The sequence below is a fragment of the Staurois parvus genome, unplaced genomic scaffold (assembly GCF_062004578.1).
Source record: "Staurois parvus isolate SC_StPar_1 unplaced genomic scaffold, SC_StPar_1.0 ptg000012l, whole genome shotgun sequence".
In the NCBI taxonomy this organism is placed as follows: domain Eukaryota; kingdom Metazoa; phylum Chordata; class Amphibia; order Anura; family Ranidae; genus Staurois; species Staurois parvus.
The window spans coordinates 8,337,418-8,353,594 of record NW_028317808.1 but is presented as its reverse complement, the minus strand read 5'-3'; the positions used below and the strand labels follow the sequence as shown (position 1 = coordinate 8,353,594).

At 45.2% G+C, this 16,177-nt stretch overlaps 1 protein-coding gene across 1 annotated transcript in view; it reads left to right on the top strand.

The window, feature by feature from the left end:
• Window positions 1–6,956: 6,956 nt before the first annotated feature.
• LOC149473682 (prostaglandin reductase 1-like) overlaps window positions 6,957–16,177 on the top strand; it is a 65,622-nt gene continuing 56,401 nt past the window's right edge. Inside the window, exon 1 of the mRNA XM_089674748.1 lies at window positions 6,957–7,033. Within this exon, the coding sequence (XP_089530874.1) occupies window positions 7,029–7,033 (5 nt within the window). The 5' untranslated portion in view covers window positions 6,957–7,028. The remainder of the gene's footprint in view (window positions 7,034–16,177) is intronic.

The following is a 16,177-nucleotide window of genomic DNA, read 5'->3' as shown; positions in this document are numbered from 1 at the left end:
TCAGTCCTAAACTTAAGACATAACAAAAATGCAGCTCATGCTGCAATACACGCCTCTTCTCACTCTGTTCACCACAGTAATTACTTTTTGCTACTAGATGTCATCAGTTTTCTGTGTTGAATGGCACCAATTGTCATTCAGCCTGGAAGACTGAGGGCATCCTGTGAGTGCAGGACATCATGGTTTTGCTCCCCTGAGGAGTTATCACCATGATCCCCTGCACTTTGTAATGATGCAGAGAATCATGCTGACATCATCATGTTACCACCATTCTCTGCATCTTACGCCCTCCCTTCTTGTCCCTATTACCAGGAATAGGAGGAATCTACTGTACCCCAACAACTAGATTTGCCCCTTCTGTTTTGTCTGCAATCTATTCATCTCTTTGGGTTTAAATCACCATTCCAGAATACCTTGTAAACCAGGTAGTAAAACTGGGTGCAAGGTCAACAGTGGTACAGTCTATGAAGGGGAGAAAAGTACTCATACATAAAGCATGCAGGCCCACTTTACCAAGGTGAAAATGTGATTAATGGGGCCTGTGTGCCCCCAAATGACAGTCTGCATTATGCTTTACTATAAGTAGATGAAAGCAGAACTCTACTCACCTCCACTCCAGCGCTGCAGTGTCCTGAAAATCCCCCATCAGTGGTCTTCTTCCTGGTACCAATATTCACCTGTTTTGCTTGGCTGGGCCAAGATGACATCACTGCAGCACACGGTTGGCAGTTCATTCATCTTGACTGATGCTGAAATTGTACACAGTGCAGATAGGCATGTAAGAAAATTTAATGCAGTATGTCTCTTCTGCATTCAAAAATCTGCCTGTTTTCTGTTTTTATCAATTTCCTACTTTTAGCTTTGGTTCACACCAGGCCTGGACTGGGACAAGAAATAGACCCAGGCATTTTGGACTGAGCAGTCCAAAGCCCAGGGACGCTTTCCTAGGAGCCCAGTGGCGGAATGAAAAGTGACCTTTGCAAACCTGGTAGTTCTGCCACTAGTGTAAGTAAGTTTGTTTTTTTTTTCTTTAATTTTTTACAATTTTATATGTTATTATTGTTTTACATTTTTTTTTGTAGGAGCGAAGGAGGAAAAGAAAGAAAATAGGGAGGGAAAGAGAGAGAGAAGAAGGGGAGAGAGAGAAATAGCAGGAGGGAAAGAAAAAGGAAGGAGGGAAAGAAAGGAGGGAAACAGGAGACAGAGAAAGAGAGAGAAACAGACATATAGAAGGACGGAAAGAAAGAAGGAATGAGGGAAACAGGAGAGAGAGAATGAGAGACGTATAAAAGGAGGGAAAGAAAGAGAGGAAAAGGAGGAAAAGAAATGGGGAAGGAAGGAAGGAGGAAAAGAAGGAAGGAGGGAAAGAAAGAAGGAAGGAGGGGAACAGGAGACAGAGAGAGAGAAAGAAAGAAAGAAAGAGAGAAGTATAAAAGGAGGGAAAGAAAGAAGGAAGGAGGGAAACTAGAGAGAGAGAAAAAAAGAGACGTATAGAAGGAAAGTAAGAAAGAAGCAGAGAAAGAAGGAAAGGGGGAAATAAAGGAGGAAAAAAAAGAAGGAAGGAGGGAAAAAGGAGACAGAGAGAAAGAAGGAGGGAAAAAAGGAAGGAAATGAGAAAGGAAAGAAGGAAAGAAAGAAAAAAAAAGAGAAAGAAAGGGGAGAAACAGGAGACAGAGAGAGAGAGAAAAAGAAAGAGATGTATAGAAAGGAAGAAGGGAATTAAGGAAAGAAAGGAGGGAAAGAAGGAAGGAAAGAAAGAAAGAAAGAAGGAGGGAAAGACAGAAGAAGGGAAAGAAAGAGAGGGAAAGAAAGGACGGAGGGAAATAAGGAAGGAGAGAGGCAAGGAAAGAAGGAAGGAAAGAAAGAAAGAAGAAAAGAGAAACAGAGAGAGAGAAAAATAAAGGAAGGGAGGAGGGAAACAGAAGACAGAGAGAGAGAGAAAGAAAGAAAGATAGGAGGGAAAGAAAGTAAGATAGAGGAAAGGAAAAAGAAAGAGAAGGAAGCAGGGAAAGAAGGAAAGAGTGAAATAAGGAAGGAGGGAAAGGATAGAGAGAGAGAGAGAGAGAGAGAGAAAGTGAGATGTATAGAAGGAGGGAAAAAAAGGAAGGAGGGAAAGAGGAAAAGAAGGAAATACATAAGGAGGGAAATTAAAGAGAGAAAGAAGGAAGGAAGGAAAGAAAGAAAGAAAGCAACTAAGAGAAGGGAGAGTAACAGGAGAGAGAGAGAGAAAAAGAAAGAGAGACATATATAAAGAAGGAAGGATGGAAAGAAAGAAATAAGGAAGGAGGAAAAGAAAGGAGGGAAAGATAAAGGGAAAGAAGGATGGAAATAAAAGGGAAAGAAGGAAGGAGGGGAAGGAGAAAAAGAAAGAAAAAAGCAGGGAAGGAGGGAAACAGGAGACAGAGAGAGAAACAAAGAGATATATAGAAGGAGGGAAAAAGGAGACAGAGATAGAAAGAAAGAGAGATGTATAGAAGGAGGGAAAGAGAGAGAAAGAGGAAAAGGAAGGAGGATGAATGGATGGAAAGATGGATGGATGGAAAGAAAGGAGGATGATGGAAGGAAAGAAAGAGAGAGAGAGAGAACGACAGAGAGAAAGAAGGATGGATGGAAAGAAAGAGAGAAAGAAATGAAGAGAGAGAGAAAGAAAGAGAAAAAGAAAGAAAAAGAGAAAAATGAGAGAAACGGAGACAGAGAAGGGAAGGAAGAAAGAAGGAGGGAACAAACGAAAGAAGGAAGGAGGGAAAGAAGGAGAGAGATAAAGAAAGAAGGAGGTAAAGAAAGAAGGGAAAGAAAGAAGGAAAGGAAAAAGGGAGACAAGGAAGGAGAGAAAGAAGGATGGAAAAAAAGAAAGAAAGGAGAGAAACAGAGAGAGAGAGGAGAGAGAGAGAGAGAAAGAGAGACGTATAGGATGAGGGAAAGAAAGGAGGAAGGATAGACGAAAGGAAGGAAGGAGGGAAAATAAAGCAGAAAGAAGGAAGGAGGGAAAGAAGGAAGGAAGAAGGGAGACAAGGAAAGAGGAAAAGGATGGATGGAAAGAGAGGAAGGAAGGAAGGAGGGAAACAGGAGACCGACAGAGAGAAAAAAAAGAGAGAAGTATAAGAAAGAAAGAAAGAGAGACAAAAAAATGAGAGAAACGGGAGACAGAGAGATAATGAAAGAAAGAGAAAGAGAAATAAAGGAGAGAAACAGGAGACAGAGAAAGAGAGAAAGAAAGAAGAAGGGGGAGAGAAGACACAAGGCTGGCTGGGAGTGTGGGCGGGGCAGACATAGGAGGAGAGGGTGGGAGGAGGAGGGGTAGCTTTCATTCTCCTCTCCTGTCTGTGGTGGGAGGAAGGAACTGTCATCAGTAGGGAGGGCGTATGCTGACAGATCTCCGCAGTGCTCCGGGGATGAGGGGGGGGGGAGCATACAGGAGCTCAGGGCATGCAGCCTGCAGGAGATGGATAGGAGAGGCAGCTGGGCAGAACATAGAGGAACCGAGAAATGCATGGCTCTCTATGTGCCTCCCGGCCACCTCTCCTATCCAGGTGGCCCCGGTCCACCGGGCAAATGCCCGATGTGCCCTAAGGCCAATCCGGGCCTGGTTCACACTGTACACCACATGTGAATCACACAGAAACCGCATTGCATTCCAGTGCAATTCACATGCCATTCAGTACAGTGTGATTTGAGCCCATTCATTTTAAATAAGCTCAAATTACACAGCACCTTTTTTGGATCCGCACCATAACTGGATTGCATGGTTGTTTTTTACCATGTGATCTGGTGCAATCCACTTCAAGCCAATGCACTGTGTTTGGAGTGTTGTTAACCTTGAATTGACACACTCAGCAGGTTGCAAGGCAGTGCAAGTGGAATGTGGTGTGGAAAACGCATACGAATAACAGTGTTTCCCGTACTGCATTAGTGTGAACCTAGAGTAAGGCTGTCATTTAGAGTTACTGACCTCCTTTTCACGTTCTCAGCCCAAAGTTGAGAGGTTACAACCCTTCCCACACCGTATCCAGTTTGGACTAGAGTTCCACTTTAACCAGAAACCTATTGCACATTGTACTGCAAACGTCTTAGGCAGTTGTTGCTGTAAATGAAGAATATTTTCTGAACTAGAAGTGGTAATAGTTTATTTTTATCAATTAACAAAATAGAAAGTAAATGAAGATAAGAGAAATCCAAATCAAATCAATATTTGGTGTGACCACGCTTTGGCTTCAAAACAGTATCAATTCTTCAATTCTAGGTACACTTGCACATGGGTTTTGAAGGAATATGGCATGTAGGTTGTTCCAAACATCTTGTAGAACTAACCACAGATCGTTTGTGGATATAGGCTGCCTCATATCGTTCTGTCATTTTATGTACTCCCAGACAGACTTAATGATGTTGAGATCAGGGGGCCAAACCATGACTTTCAGGACTCCTTGTTCTTCTTTATGCTGAAGATAGTTCTTAGTGACATTGGCTGTATGTTTGGGGTCATTGTCCTGCTGCAGAATCAATTTGTGGCCAATCACATGCCTCCCTGATGGTTTGGAGTGATGGATAAGTATCTGCCTGTATTTCTCAGCATTGAGGACACCATTGATCCATCCCAAATCTCCAACTCCATTCGCAGAAATGCAGATCCAAGCTTGCAAGGAAATTCCTCCATGCTTCACCGCTGTCTGCAGACACTCAATACTGTACAACTTTCCAGCACTTCAGCCAATGAAACTGCCTCCTACTACAGCAAAATATTTAAAATTTTGACTGATCAGTCCAGAGTACCTGCTGTCATTTTTCTGTACCCCAGTTCCGATGTTTTTGAACATAGGACATGGAAACCAGGCTAAGTGACCTAACTATGCTTGAAAACTAGGAACTAGGATACAGGGAAATGGTAGCAGGTGCTTTGAACTGATGAGTCAAAATGTTTTGCTGTAGTGAAAGTCAGGTTGTTCATGAAGGACTGGAGAGTGGTACAATAATGACTGTCTGCAGGCAACGGTGAAGCATGGTGGAGGTTCCTTGCCTGTTTGGGGCTGCATTTTTGCAAACAGAGTTGGAGATTTGGTCCGGATTAATGGTGTCATTGTTGCTGAGAAATACAGGCATATACTTGTCAATCATGCCATACCATCAGGGAGGTGTGTGATTGGCCCCAAATTTATTCTGCAGCAGGACAATGACCCCAAACATGCAGCTAATGTCATTAACCCCTTCGCGTCATGCCTCCTAGCCCTTTAAGGGGTTTGTGATGCTGGGTTTATGATTATGTAACCGTTGTGATTGGCTGTGCAGCAGTCACATGATCGGAAAGCTCCTGATCGCAAGTAGCGATCAGGAGGTTTCCTATAGGTGCGGGCAACTGTGCAGGTAGCAAGCAGGACGCATGCTGTTGGCACGTTTGTTTACATCAGGTACTCAAATATGTGGCTTCTCGGCATTAAGACCCACCCCTCGAGAGGCAGCATATTTGCGGAACACCGGCACCAAGAGGTTAAGAACTATCTGGGATTGCATGAAGAGACAAAAGGATTTGAGGCAGCCTACATTCACAGAAGATCTGTGGTTAGTTCTCCAAGATGTTTGGAACAACCTACCTGCTGAGTTCCTTGAAAAACTGTGTGCAAGTATACCTTGAAAAAACTGGAGAATTGATGCTGTTTTGAAGCCAAAGGGTGATCACACCAAATATTGATTCGATTTGGATTTCTATTCTTTTCATTTACTTTCTATTTTGTCAATTGATAAAAATAAACTATTACCACTTCTATTTCTAACAGCATTCTTAACCACTTCTGGTCCGGCCCATGTACATAAACGGCAGGATGGGAGCAGTGCCGAAGCAGGTTGCCGTTTATAAATGGTTCCCATATTCACTGCCTGTGCACGCTCCCTGGGAGCTCGCGGCACCACAATCCGATGCCCGTTGTGTCCGGAGGACACCAATCGTGTATGGGACCTCTGTGTGAGGTCCCGATTCATGTGATCACTGATTGGCCGATCGGTGATCACATGAATAGTAGTAAGCAAGATGTCACTTCCACGTCATTGCTTACTACTTATGAAATCTGTGAATGATCACAGAGGTCACATGGTACAAGGCTATTCACAACAGCCTTGTACCATGTGACAAGCTGTTACCAATCACAGCTCACAGTATTTCTCAATGGCTGCAAGAATGCAGCCAAAGAGAAGGAGAAATGATTGCTTTTACAACCATTATGGGTGTAAAAACAATCAGTGTTAAAAAAAGAAAAATACATTTTCATCACCCCCCACAAGTAGTACAGTGTCACTATGGTATGTAAAAGCCCCATAAATAATAATATGAAAAAATAAAATAAAAATGTAAAACATTTTTTAGAAAAATTATAATTTTTGTTTATAAACTAATTTGGGTTATTTTTTTTACTAAAAAGATAGCTGAATACATTTTGGCCAAGATTTATACAGAAAGATTATTTATTTGCAAAATTTTATAAGAAAAACACTTTTTTTTCAAAATGTTTGGACTTTTTCATTTATATAGCAAAAAAATAAAAATCCCAGTGGTAAATAAATACCACCACAATAAAGTTTTATCTGTCTCAAAAAAATGCTAACAAATTCATATGGGTACAGTGTTGCATGACCACGCAATTGTCATTCAAAGTGTGATAGCACTGAAAGCTGAAAATTGACTTGGACAGGAAGGGGGTGAAAATGTCCAGCCTTGAAGTGGTTAATTTACAGCATTCTTTCACACCTGCCTAATACCTTTGCACAGTACTGTACATGGTAATACACTGAGATGTAAAGATTCTGCGTACCACATCAGTTAACCTAAACGTTTGCACAAACTCTCCATCTCCAAATTGTATGTTTTTCACATTTTATTTAAATTATTCACATCTTACATATGCAAAGCATAATCTAGCTGTTAGATGAGATTTCCCCTTTAACTACGCTGCCACTTAGAGGAGGGAGGAGTCTGTAGAAGTACACAAGCTTGCCAGCCGCATTTAGAAACTTCCTAAAACTGGGAAAACTTTCATCATAGAACCATGAGGTAAAATGGACGATTATGTCTCTTCACAAAATATTTTATTTATGTTTTGCAGCCTGTTGTATATCACTTATCAGAAACTGAAAATACTTGTCTTTAGTTATTGTTAATAGATTGGATAATGCAGGTCATCTAAGGACACATTCTGTATCCTATTTTTGTACGTTTATCTTCATGGAAACTCAGCTTATGCTGCGTATCACTATGCTGCACATTGTTAATGCTACATTTTATTTTGCAAGATGCAAATTGTCATTCCTGCAACAACTATGAAGTACACTTTTTTTCCCTTTTTTTTCTAGTTTTGTATACAGTGCAGAGGGATTAGATCAGCTGTCAGTTTTTACTGGTGTCTGTGGCCCCGTTAAAGGATTATATCACCTTTTTATATAAAAAAAAATAAATTTTTTTTGCAGATAGCAAGCCTCTAAAGCAACGCACCAGCAATCAGCAGATCGCTGGTGCCATGCAGGTCTCCTGCAGACCTGTCAGCATATCTGCTTGTCCGTACATCATGTACGGGCAAGCAGATACTTATATTGACCACAAGAATCAATGAACTACCATGGAACTCAACAGCACCATGGTTGTTTATTGAGAACTAAAAACTAACAGCCACAAAGGCTGTCAGGACTAGTAGTTCATACATTCACAGAACACCGTGAATGAATCACGCAGCTGGGAGGGCAGAGCCCCACACGGCCATATTTTAATTTAACCACTTGCCTACCGGACACTTTTACCTCCTTCTTGCCTAGACCAATTTTCAGCTTTCAGCACTCTCATACTTTGAATGACAATTGCGTGGTCATGCAACACTGTAACCAAACTAAATTTTTATCTTTTTTTTTAAACAAATAGAGCTTTCTTTTGGTGGTATTTAATCACCACTGGGGTTTTCATTTTTTGCTAAACAAACAAAAATGTAAAAAACAATGTTCTTAGTTTCTGGTATAAAGGTACTGGGCACTGTTAGGTGGCATTGATGGGCAGCACTGATGGGCACTGTTAGGGGGCACTGATGGGCACTGTTAGGTGGCACTGATGGGCAGTACAAAGGGGCACTGATGGGCACTGATAAGTGGCACTGATGGTCACTGATTCAACTGATGAGAACTGATGAAGCTGCACTGATAGGTGGTATTGATGGGCACTGTTAGCTGGCACTGATGGGCAGCACTGATGGGCACTGTTAGGCAGCACTGATGGGCACTGTTATGTGGCACTTATGGGCAGCATTAAGGGCACTGATGGGCACTGATAGGTGGCACTGATGGGCGCTGATTCAACTGATGGGCATTGATGGTCTCTGATTCAACTGATGGGCACCGATTTCCAGCACACATGGGCACTGATGGGTACTATTGGTCGAACTGATGGGGCTGCCCTATTGATCAGTGTAGATGTCCCCCTGCAAAATGCTGCTTACTAGCTCTCCTCACTCTGGCTCTCCTCTCCTCACGCACCAATAACCGGCATTTCCGATTTACCCTGTGATCAGCTGTGATGGTAAAAGCGGCTGTGATTGGCTCACTCCTTAGTCCTGTGATCAGCTATGCCCGAAGGACACAGCAATCACAGACCTCGCACAGTGCGCGCCCCCTGGGGCACGCGGGAGGTGCGGTTCTCGGAGGACGTCCATGGGTGGCTATAGCACAATCGGAAACTGTTTAAATTGTGACAGCTAGCAGGGAGGAGAAGATCCTCTGATAGCTGTATCATGTTACTGTTGCACCCTGAATATGGGTGTAACATGTTACGAAAGGTGAATCATTGAAAGTAAAAGAAAATCCCAAATATTAGGTTATCCCCAGAAAAGTAATAGAGGGGAAATCTTCCAATGGGGACAATAGTTCTGGTGACCTGGGGAGCCCCAAGGAATTCCCTTATTAGAATGGATTTTCTCTCACTTCCTATTTGGCTATCAGACAGAAAGTGAAGGGAAATCTCCACAATGGGACACAGATGGCGAAACAAAATCTGACGGGTTATATAGGTTTGCCTATAGTTCTACTTTAAAGCAGAATTATATCAAAAACAGAAATGTATTAAAGGAGAAGTAGGCCCAAAGCTCTTGTTGGCCCTACTTCTTGGGATTATTTCGTTCTGCACTCCTATGACACGTTTTCAGCTGACAACGGGCTAAAGTTTGCTGTCAGCTGATATCACTCAGACAGTCCAGGCCCTGCAGAAGTTGGAATCCACCCAGATACCTGGACCCAGGACTGCTGTTAGTGATCATGCAAGATATTTTTGCTAAAATGCAATGCTTTGCAGCTATGGCAGAGCTTATACCCCCATCAAACAAGACCCATTCAGGTGAAAAGTGCTGCTCTGCAAGCACCTTGCAACTGTGTGCAAAGCATATGGTTGCGGTGCGCTATTGCAGGATTAAAGCAAGTAGTTGAGGAGGCAATATACCTCCTTACTGCCTATCCAAATGCTGACTGCTCTTCAGAGCGTCCTTAAAGCAGAACTCACTGCATCTGAGCACCACAAACCAAAAATGCTCTTTAATTCATTTTTAATAGTCAAAGTAAACTCCCCCATACACCCATGTCTCCATTCTTTATCTTGTTTAGAAATCACGTTGAACCCCCCCCCCCCCCCCAGCATTTTGGGCTGTGGCCATTTTGAGTAAGGGCAGATAATTCATGTACCATTTAATTCCTGGAATCCATCTGCCCTTATCCCAAGCATGCAGGCTGGAGGGTGTGCTTAGCTAAGAAAACCCTTCCTCCCCGCCTCTAGACTCCTGGGATATATGACATCATTTACGTCGGCATGAAAACCAGAAAGTAACGAATGAAATATTTTTTAAAAAGTTGATATATGACATACACAGGAGTGTGGAAATTTTTGAAAAAGCTACTTGTCCCGGGACTAAATCGGGGCCCCAATCTGCTTTTCCCTCATGACAATCTACTTGTCCAGATAAAAAAAATGTTTTTTTAACCAAAACCGTATTTAAATCTGGGGTGCTTTTAGGAATGTCTGGGGCTTTAAAAAAAAAAGGGGGGGAGAGGCTTTATGAAGACTTGAACATGTAATATTTTTAACATTGGGCTGTTTATCTCCTCCTCCCCTCCCTGCCTGTCTCCAGCACTGCACCCGGGAACTAGCAGGGAGGGGAGAGACCTTGCAGTGTAATGATCACTGATTGGCTGCTCCTCAGGAAAGGAGTGTCCAGCTTTATCCCTTTAGCTGCCAGAGCCATTTTTGCGTTTTTTGCTACCAGAGCTGTTTTTTGCATTTTTTGCACAAGTTTAAACAATAATTTTAAGCCTAAAGATTACACAAAACCCCCATTATATATTTTCTGAAAGCAGGCACCCTAGAGAATAAAATAGTGGTAGTTCCAATTTTTTATGTCGCTAGTACCAATTAATTACTATATTTTTTGTAAAATATAAAAGATGAGGTTGCACCGTGTAAATAGATATCCAACTTATCAAACCTTAAATTTGCACTCGTGAAATGGCGACGAACTTTAGTACCCTATATTTTCTAGAGGCGACACTTTTAAAGCCCCTCATCGGTCATCAGTATAGTGTTATGGAGGATGTTCTGTGCTAGAATTATTGCTCTCATTCTGGCATGCGGGGCGATATATAACGTGTATCACAATCAATGTTTTCAAGTGTTGGCGCCCCAATGTCTACTTTTACGTTTGGATATGTGGGGGTGGGGGGGCCTCAATTTTTGGGGGGGTTGTGCTTGCGTGTAACTTTCATTTTTTACAATTAAAATAAACTTTTTTCACAACATAGGGTACAAAGCCCCTTATGTAATGATTTTTGGTGACAGGTTCTGTTTATTGAGACATCCAAGATCCAAAAGACCCTGGATGTTTCCCCTCTGCTCCACTGAATGTAATACGGAGCACATCGCACCACATTACATTCTTGCCTGTCCTCCATGGAATCTCTCAATGGGGACCCGGAAGTGACATCATAATGTCCCTTCCCTATTGGGACAAGAAGGGGAGCAGAATGGACACATCCGCTCTCTTCCCTCCCCTCTAACCGACGGCGGTGAACAGGTCCCGGGCCCACAGATGGGCAACTGGAGCCCGGGAGACATAGCGGAGGGAGGTTCACACAGGGGGGGAGGAGAGAGGCTGACACTGTGTGAAAGCAATCGTGGCAGCGCTACCACCCGACTGCTTCCACCTGACAGGTAAGCCCTGCTGCTTGCCCGCAGCAGGGCTGAATGTTGAAGAAAAATACCTGCCTGGCACCTGGAACTACATGTCCCGGGTGTCGGGCGATGCAAATTCAACATCCCTGCATACAATACTTTCCTATCTATTTACCAATGCTAGCAGTATAAAAATTAAAAATAGTCAATGTTGACTGAGAGAGGGAAGTTCAGCGTTAGTGCTTTTCAAAGGTTGTTTACAATTTTAATATTTTTTTTAGAATTGTGTTTGTTTTTGCGTTTTTTTAACTGCCCTGTTGGGGGTCCTTTGGTGAAATATCAGGGGTCTAATCAGACCTTAAATGTCTCACTTTTGAGACCGAGAAAGGGACTGAGAACATTCATCAGTCCCTTTCAATGCAGCCTCAACTGCACTGGACCGTGAATGAATGGGCAGTGCTCTGAGACTTCCTGCTCATTCACAACCTGAAGCATAGCAAACGCAGTTCATTATGCTTCAGTGATGAATGGCCACAGGAGTGATTGGTACAGATTCCTGATTCATTCAAGAAAGGAGGGAGCCAGTAAATAGGAAGCTGGCAGCGCTGCAGGGGAAGGGGGCACACAAGGGGGCCAAGAGAGCAGTGGGTTGGAGTGCAGATACCGATCCCTCTGCAGTGCAGAAGAAGGGAAAAAGAGGGAAGAAGTGGGAAGTGTTGCAGGGGGAGGCACAAGAGTCAGCAATAAGACAATACAGCTGAACTGACAAGACCCAGGCCTGGTACAGGCAGGCTGGCTGTGCTACATTTTTACTTGATCTACCTAGACCAGCAGCTGGCTTAGCCTCTCAGCTTGCCGTTTGAGCCAGTAATCCTGCCCCCTCCACAGCTAAGTGGTCTAGTGAGCACTGGAGGGCAGAGCAGAGAGCGGTTGACTTACAGTCACCCGCTCTCTGCTCAGTGAAGACCAAGACCCAAGTTCTCAGTGAAGTGCTCAGTGAAGACCAAGAACTGATCAATCAGTGGTGTTTGATCTCTTGGTCTTAGAAGTGGCGGGGGACAGCTGCTGCATTGGACCGATGCTGCATCCACCCAGGTAAGTATGAATGTTTGTTTTTTTACAAGCCCCAGCTTCTCTTTTAAATTGCAGCTTACCGATTCTTAGATGTGGTGGTTGCATTAGTGTTCTTTTTCGGGGGCTTTTATCCTTTATTTTCATCTGGTGATCTGGCCAGTAAGAAAAAGCTGTTACTGTAACTGCTTATAACGTGTGAGTTGGAGTTCGGGTTCAGTTTGTTAGCCAAGTCCATCTAAATCTGCTAGTACTGTACATCTAATACTACCCTCCCCCCAGACTGATAATATTGCTGTCCAAAGGTTTCTGCTTTTACCACTTCATCCAGAATGCAGATACCCCAAGACAGGAAGTATGTTACTGGCTGGATCACCAGGTGATAGAAAGGGGAAAAAAAGAAAACTAATGCAGCCACCACATCTAAGGACTGGCAAACTGCAACATATTACATTTTTGTTTTTGGTTTACTACTGCTTAAAGCTGAACTCCAAGTAGATATAGAAAACATCCATGAATCCACTTAGGCCTTTTTCACATGGGTGATGATTGCCTCATAGTATGAACAGGTAGTTTTTTGCAAAGACTGAACTTCCAGGTGCTGCATGCAAGCAACCCATTGAAGTCTATTAGGGCAGAGAGACTACACGGATCTGTAAAATGAGACACGTGTGTGGGTGAGTAGCTCCAAATGCACACTGTCTGCTTTCAGGGCTTCTCACCTGCACGCTTTTCACATTTGGACCAGTGGCTGTGCCTGTGCAACCAGTTCATTCTAATATTATTATATGATTATTATTATACAGTCTTTATATAGAGCCAAAAGGTTTGCTCAGCATTGTACATTATAGTGGGGGACAGTACATGAGACAATACAGCAATAAAACAATACACGAGGGGTTCGAGGGCCCTGCTCTTTTGAGCTTACAATCTAGGAGGGAGGGGATAGTGGTACAGGAGGAAGTGGCTGTGGGGGATGGAGTGGTAGGAGGAGTGGAGATCAGCTGTTAGGTGCGGGTGGGATAGGCTTCCCTGAAGAGATGGGTTTTCAGGGTGTGCCTGAAGGTGAGGAGGGTAGGTGACAGTCTGATGGATTGGGGTAGAGAGTTCCAGAGGATGGGGGAAGTCCTGTTGAAGTCCTGCAGTCGGGCGTGGGAGGAGGAGACCAGGGAGCTAGAAAGTAGGAGGTCTTATGAGGAGCGAAGAGTACAGGTTGGGTGGTATTTGGGTATCAGGTCGGTGAGGTAGTTTGGGGCAGTGTTATGAATGGCTTTGTATGTCAATGTTAGTAGTTTGAATTTAATGCGTTGGGCAATCGGAAGCCAGTGGAGGGAATGACAGAGGGGGCTGGTGGAAGTGGAGCGGTTGGTAAGGTGGATGAGTCTGGCCACTGAGTTCAGGGTAGACTGAAGCGGGGATAGCCTGTGTTGGGGTAGGCCGGTGAGAAAGGAGTTGCAGTAGTCCAGACGTGAGATAATAAGGGAGTGAACGAGTTGTTTAGTAGTGTCTGGGGTTAGGAACGTACGTATCTTGGAGATGTTGAGGAGGTGGAGCCTGCATCAATTTGCCAGCGATTGGACATGGGGTTGGAAGGACAGGTCGGAGTCTAGGGTGACACCTAGGACTTTGGCTTGAGCTGTGGGATTGATGGTGGCGTTGTTGGTCATGATGGAAAGGATGGGGGGGGGGGCGCGGGCTGGGGGGAAAACTAGGAGCTCGGTTTTGGAAAGGTTCAATTTGATGAAATTGGGGCGACATCCAGTCTGATATGTCATTCAGTAGGTGGGTGATATGGGTGGAGACTGAAGGGGTGAGGTGAGGGGTGGAGAGATAAATTTGCGTGTCTTCGGCGTAGTGGTGATAGTTGAAGCCGTGGGAGTGTATCAGTTTGCCGATGGAGGAGGTGTAGATGGAGAAAAGAAGGGGCCCGTGGACAGAGCCTTGGGGGACCCCAACAGAGAGGGGGAGAGAGGGGGAGGTGGTAGCGTTATAGGTAGAGATGAGCGAAGAAATGAAAAATTCGATTCGACTGATTCGGCGAATTCGTGGACAATATTCGATTCGAGTCGAATAAATTCGCTGTGAATTTAACTTAAAAAAGGGTGTTTCTAGGCTTCAGAGAGACTTAATATTAGTGCAGAACACTGTACCTTTAATTTAAATGCCCTTGGAGTCTGCTGGGGAAGAGAAATAATACTGTCAGTCAGTATGACATGCAGATGAGTGCCGTCGATCTTAGAATCACCGCACACTTCACTCATTTGGGCAGTCACGGGGCCAAAACCAGAGTGTGGAGCCACAGTGTGGCGGTGGAGGCAGCAGCAATGGGAGGCCATACAGCACCCTATGACAAAAATGGAAACCACCAGCAGTGTGAGGAGACCTGAAAGTGGCACATGGCAGAGTGTGGCGATAGAGACAGCAGCAATGGGAGGCCGTACAGGGACCCATGACACACTCTGGACCTGGCAGCAGCATGAGGAGGCGGTACAGGGGCCCATGACAGATTACGGGCCTGGCAGCAGCATGAGGAGTCGGTACAGGGGCCCATGGCAGATTACGGGCCTGGCAGCAGCAATGGGAGGCCGTACAGGGACCCATGACACACTCTGGACCTGGCAGCAGCATGGGGAGGCGGTACAGGGGCCCATGACAGATTACGGGCCTGGCAGCAGCATGAGGAGTCGGTACGGGGGCCCATGACACACTCTGGACCTGGCAGCAGCATGAGGAGGCGGTACAGGGGCGCATGACAGATTACGAGCCTGGCAGCAGCAACTTGGACAGGAGGACGTTCAGCTTCTGCACCGTCGGGTGCGTGCTCGCAAACTGTTGTCTCTTGGAAACGGATTCCAAGAAAGACTGCTGACGGAATCCGTGAAGAGGAGTAGCAGGAGAAGGAGCATCTGAACGAGCGGAATATGCCAACAAGCGACAACAGTGGCCCATGACAGATTACGGGCCTGGCAGCAGCATGAGGAGTCGGTACGGGGGCCCATGGCAGATTACGGGCCTGGCAGCAGCTATGGGAGGCCCGTAATCTGCCAGCACCCTATGACAAAAAATGGAACCCACCAGCAGTGTGAGGAGACCTGAAAGTGGCACATGGCAGAGTGTGGCGATGGAGACAGCAGCAATGGGAGGCCGTACAGGGACCCATGAGAGACTCTGGACCTGGCAGCAGCATGAGGAGGCGGTATAGGGGCCCATGGCAGATTAGGGGCCTGGCAGCAGCTATGGGAGGCCCGTAATCTGCCAGCACCCTATGACAAAAAATGGAACACACCAGCAGTGTGAGGAGACCTGAAAGTGGCACATGTTTGGGGCATGATTCATGGCGGATTTAGTCAGTTGTGTCAGGAACTGGTGGTTTGAAATCCAGACTAATCCACGCCTGATTCATTTTCACAAACGTGAGTCTCTCCACACTTTGGGTGGACAGTCGTGTCCTCCGCGGAGTTGCAATACCTCCTGCCGCACTAAACACGCGCTCCGATGCCACGCTACTGGCCGGGCATGACAGCCTTTCAAGGGCAAATTCAGCTAGTTGGGGCCAAAGGTCAAGTTTCGTTGCCCAGTAGTCAAGGGGATTGTCTACCTCGGTTGGCAGGGTGCTGTCCAAGTAGGCCTAAGCCTGTTGTTTGAGGTCCTGCTCCAGGTCCACCTGATGCTGCTGCTGCTGCTGCGGCTGGTTAGTAGTTTCCTCACTGCGCTGGTGAAGAAAGCTACTCATCATCGACTGCAGACTGAGGCAGCCGCTGCTGGTGGAGCTGCCACTGCTCCTACCACCCCACCCCTCCCCTGCTGCCATGGCAGCGGAACACGAGCGCACAGGGCCCACAGTGTCTGAGGATGGACGTTGGCGCAGACAGGCAGAGACCAGCTGACTACATAGGTGTTTTTTATAGTACGTTATTTTGGCCTCCCTCTCAGCAG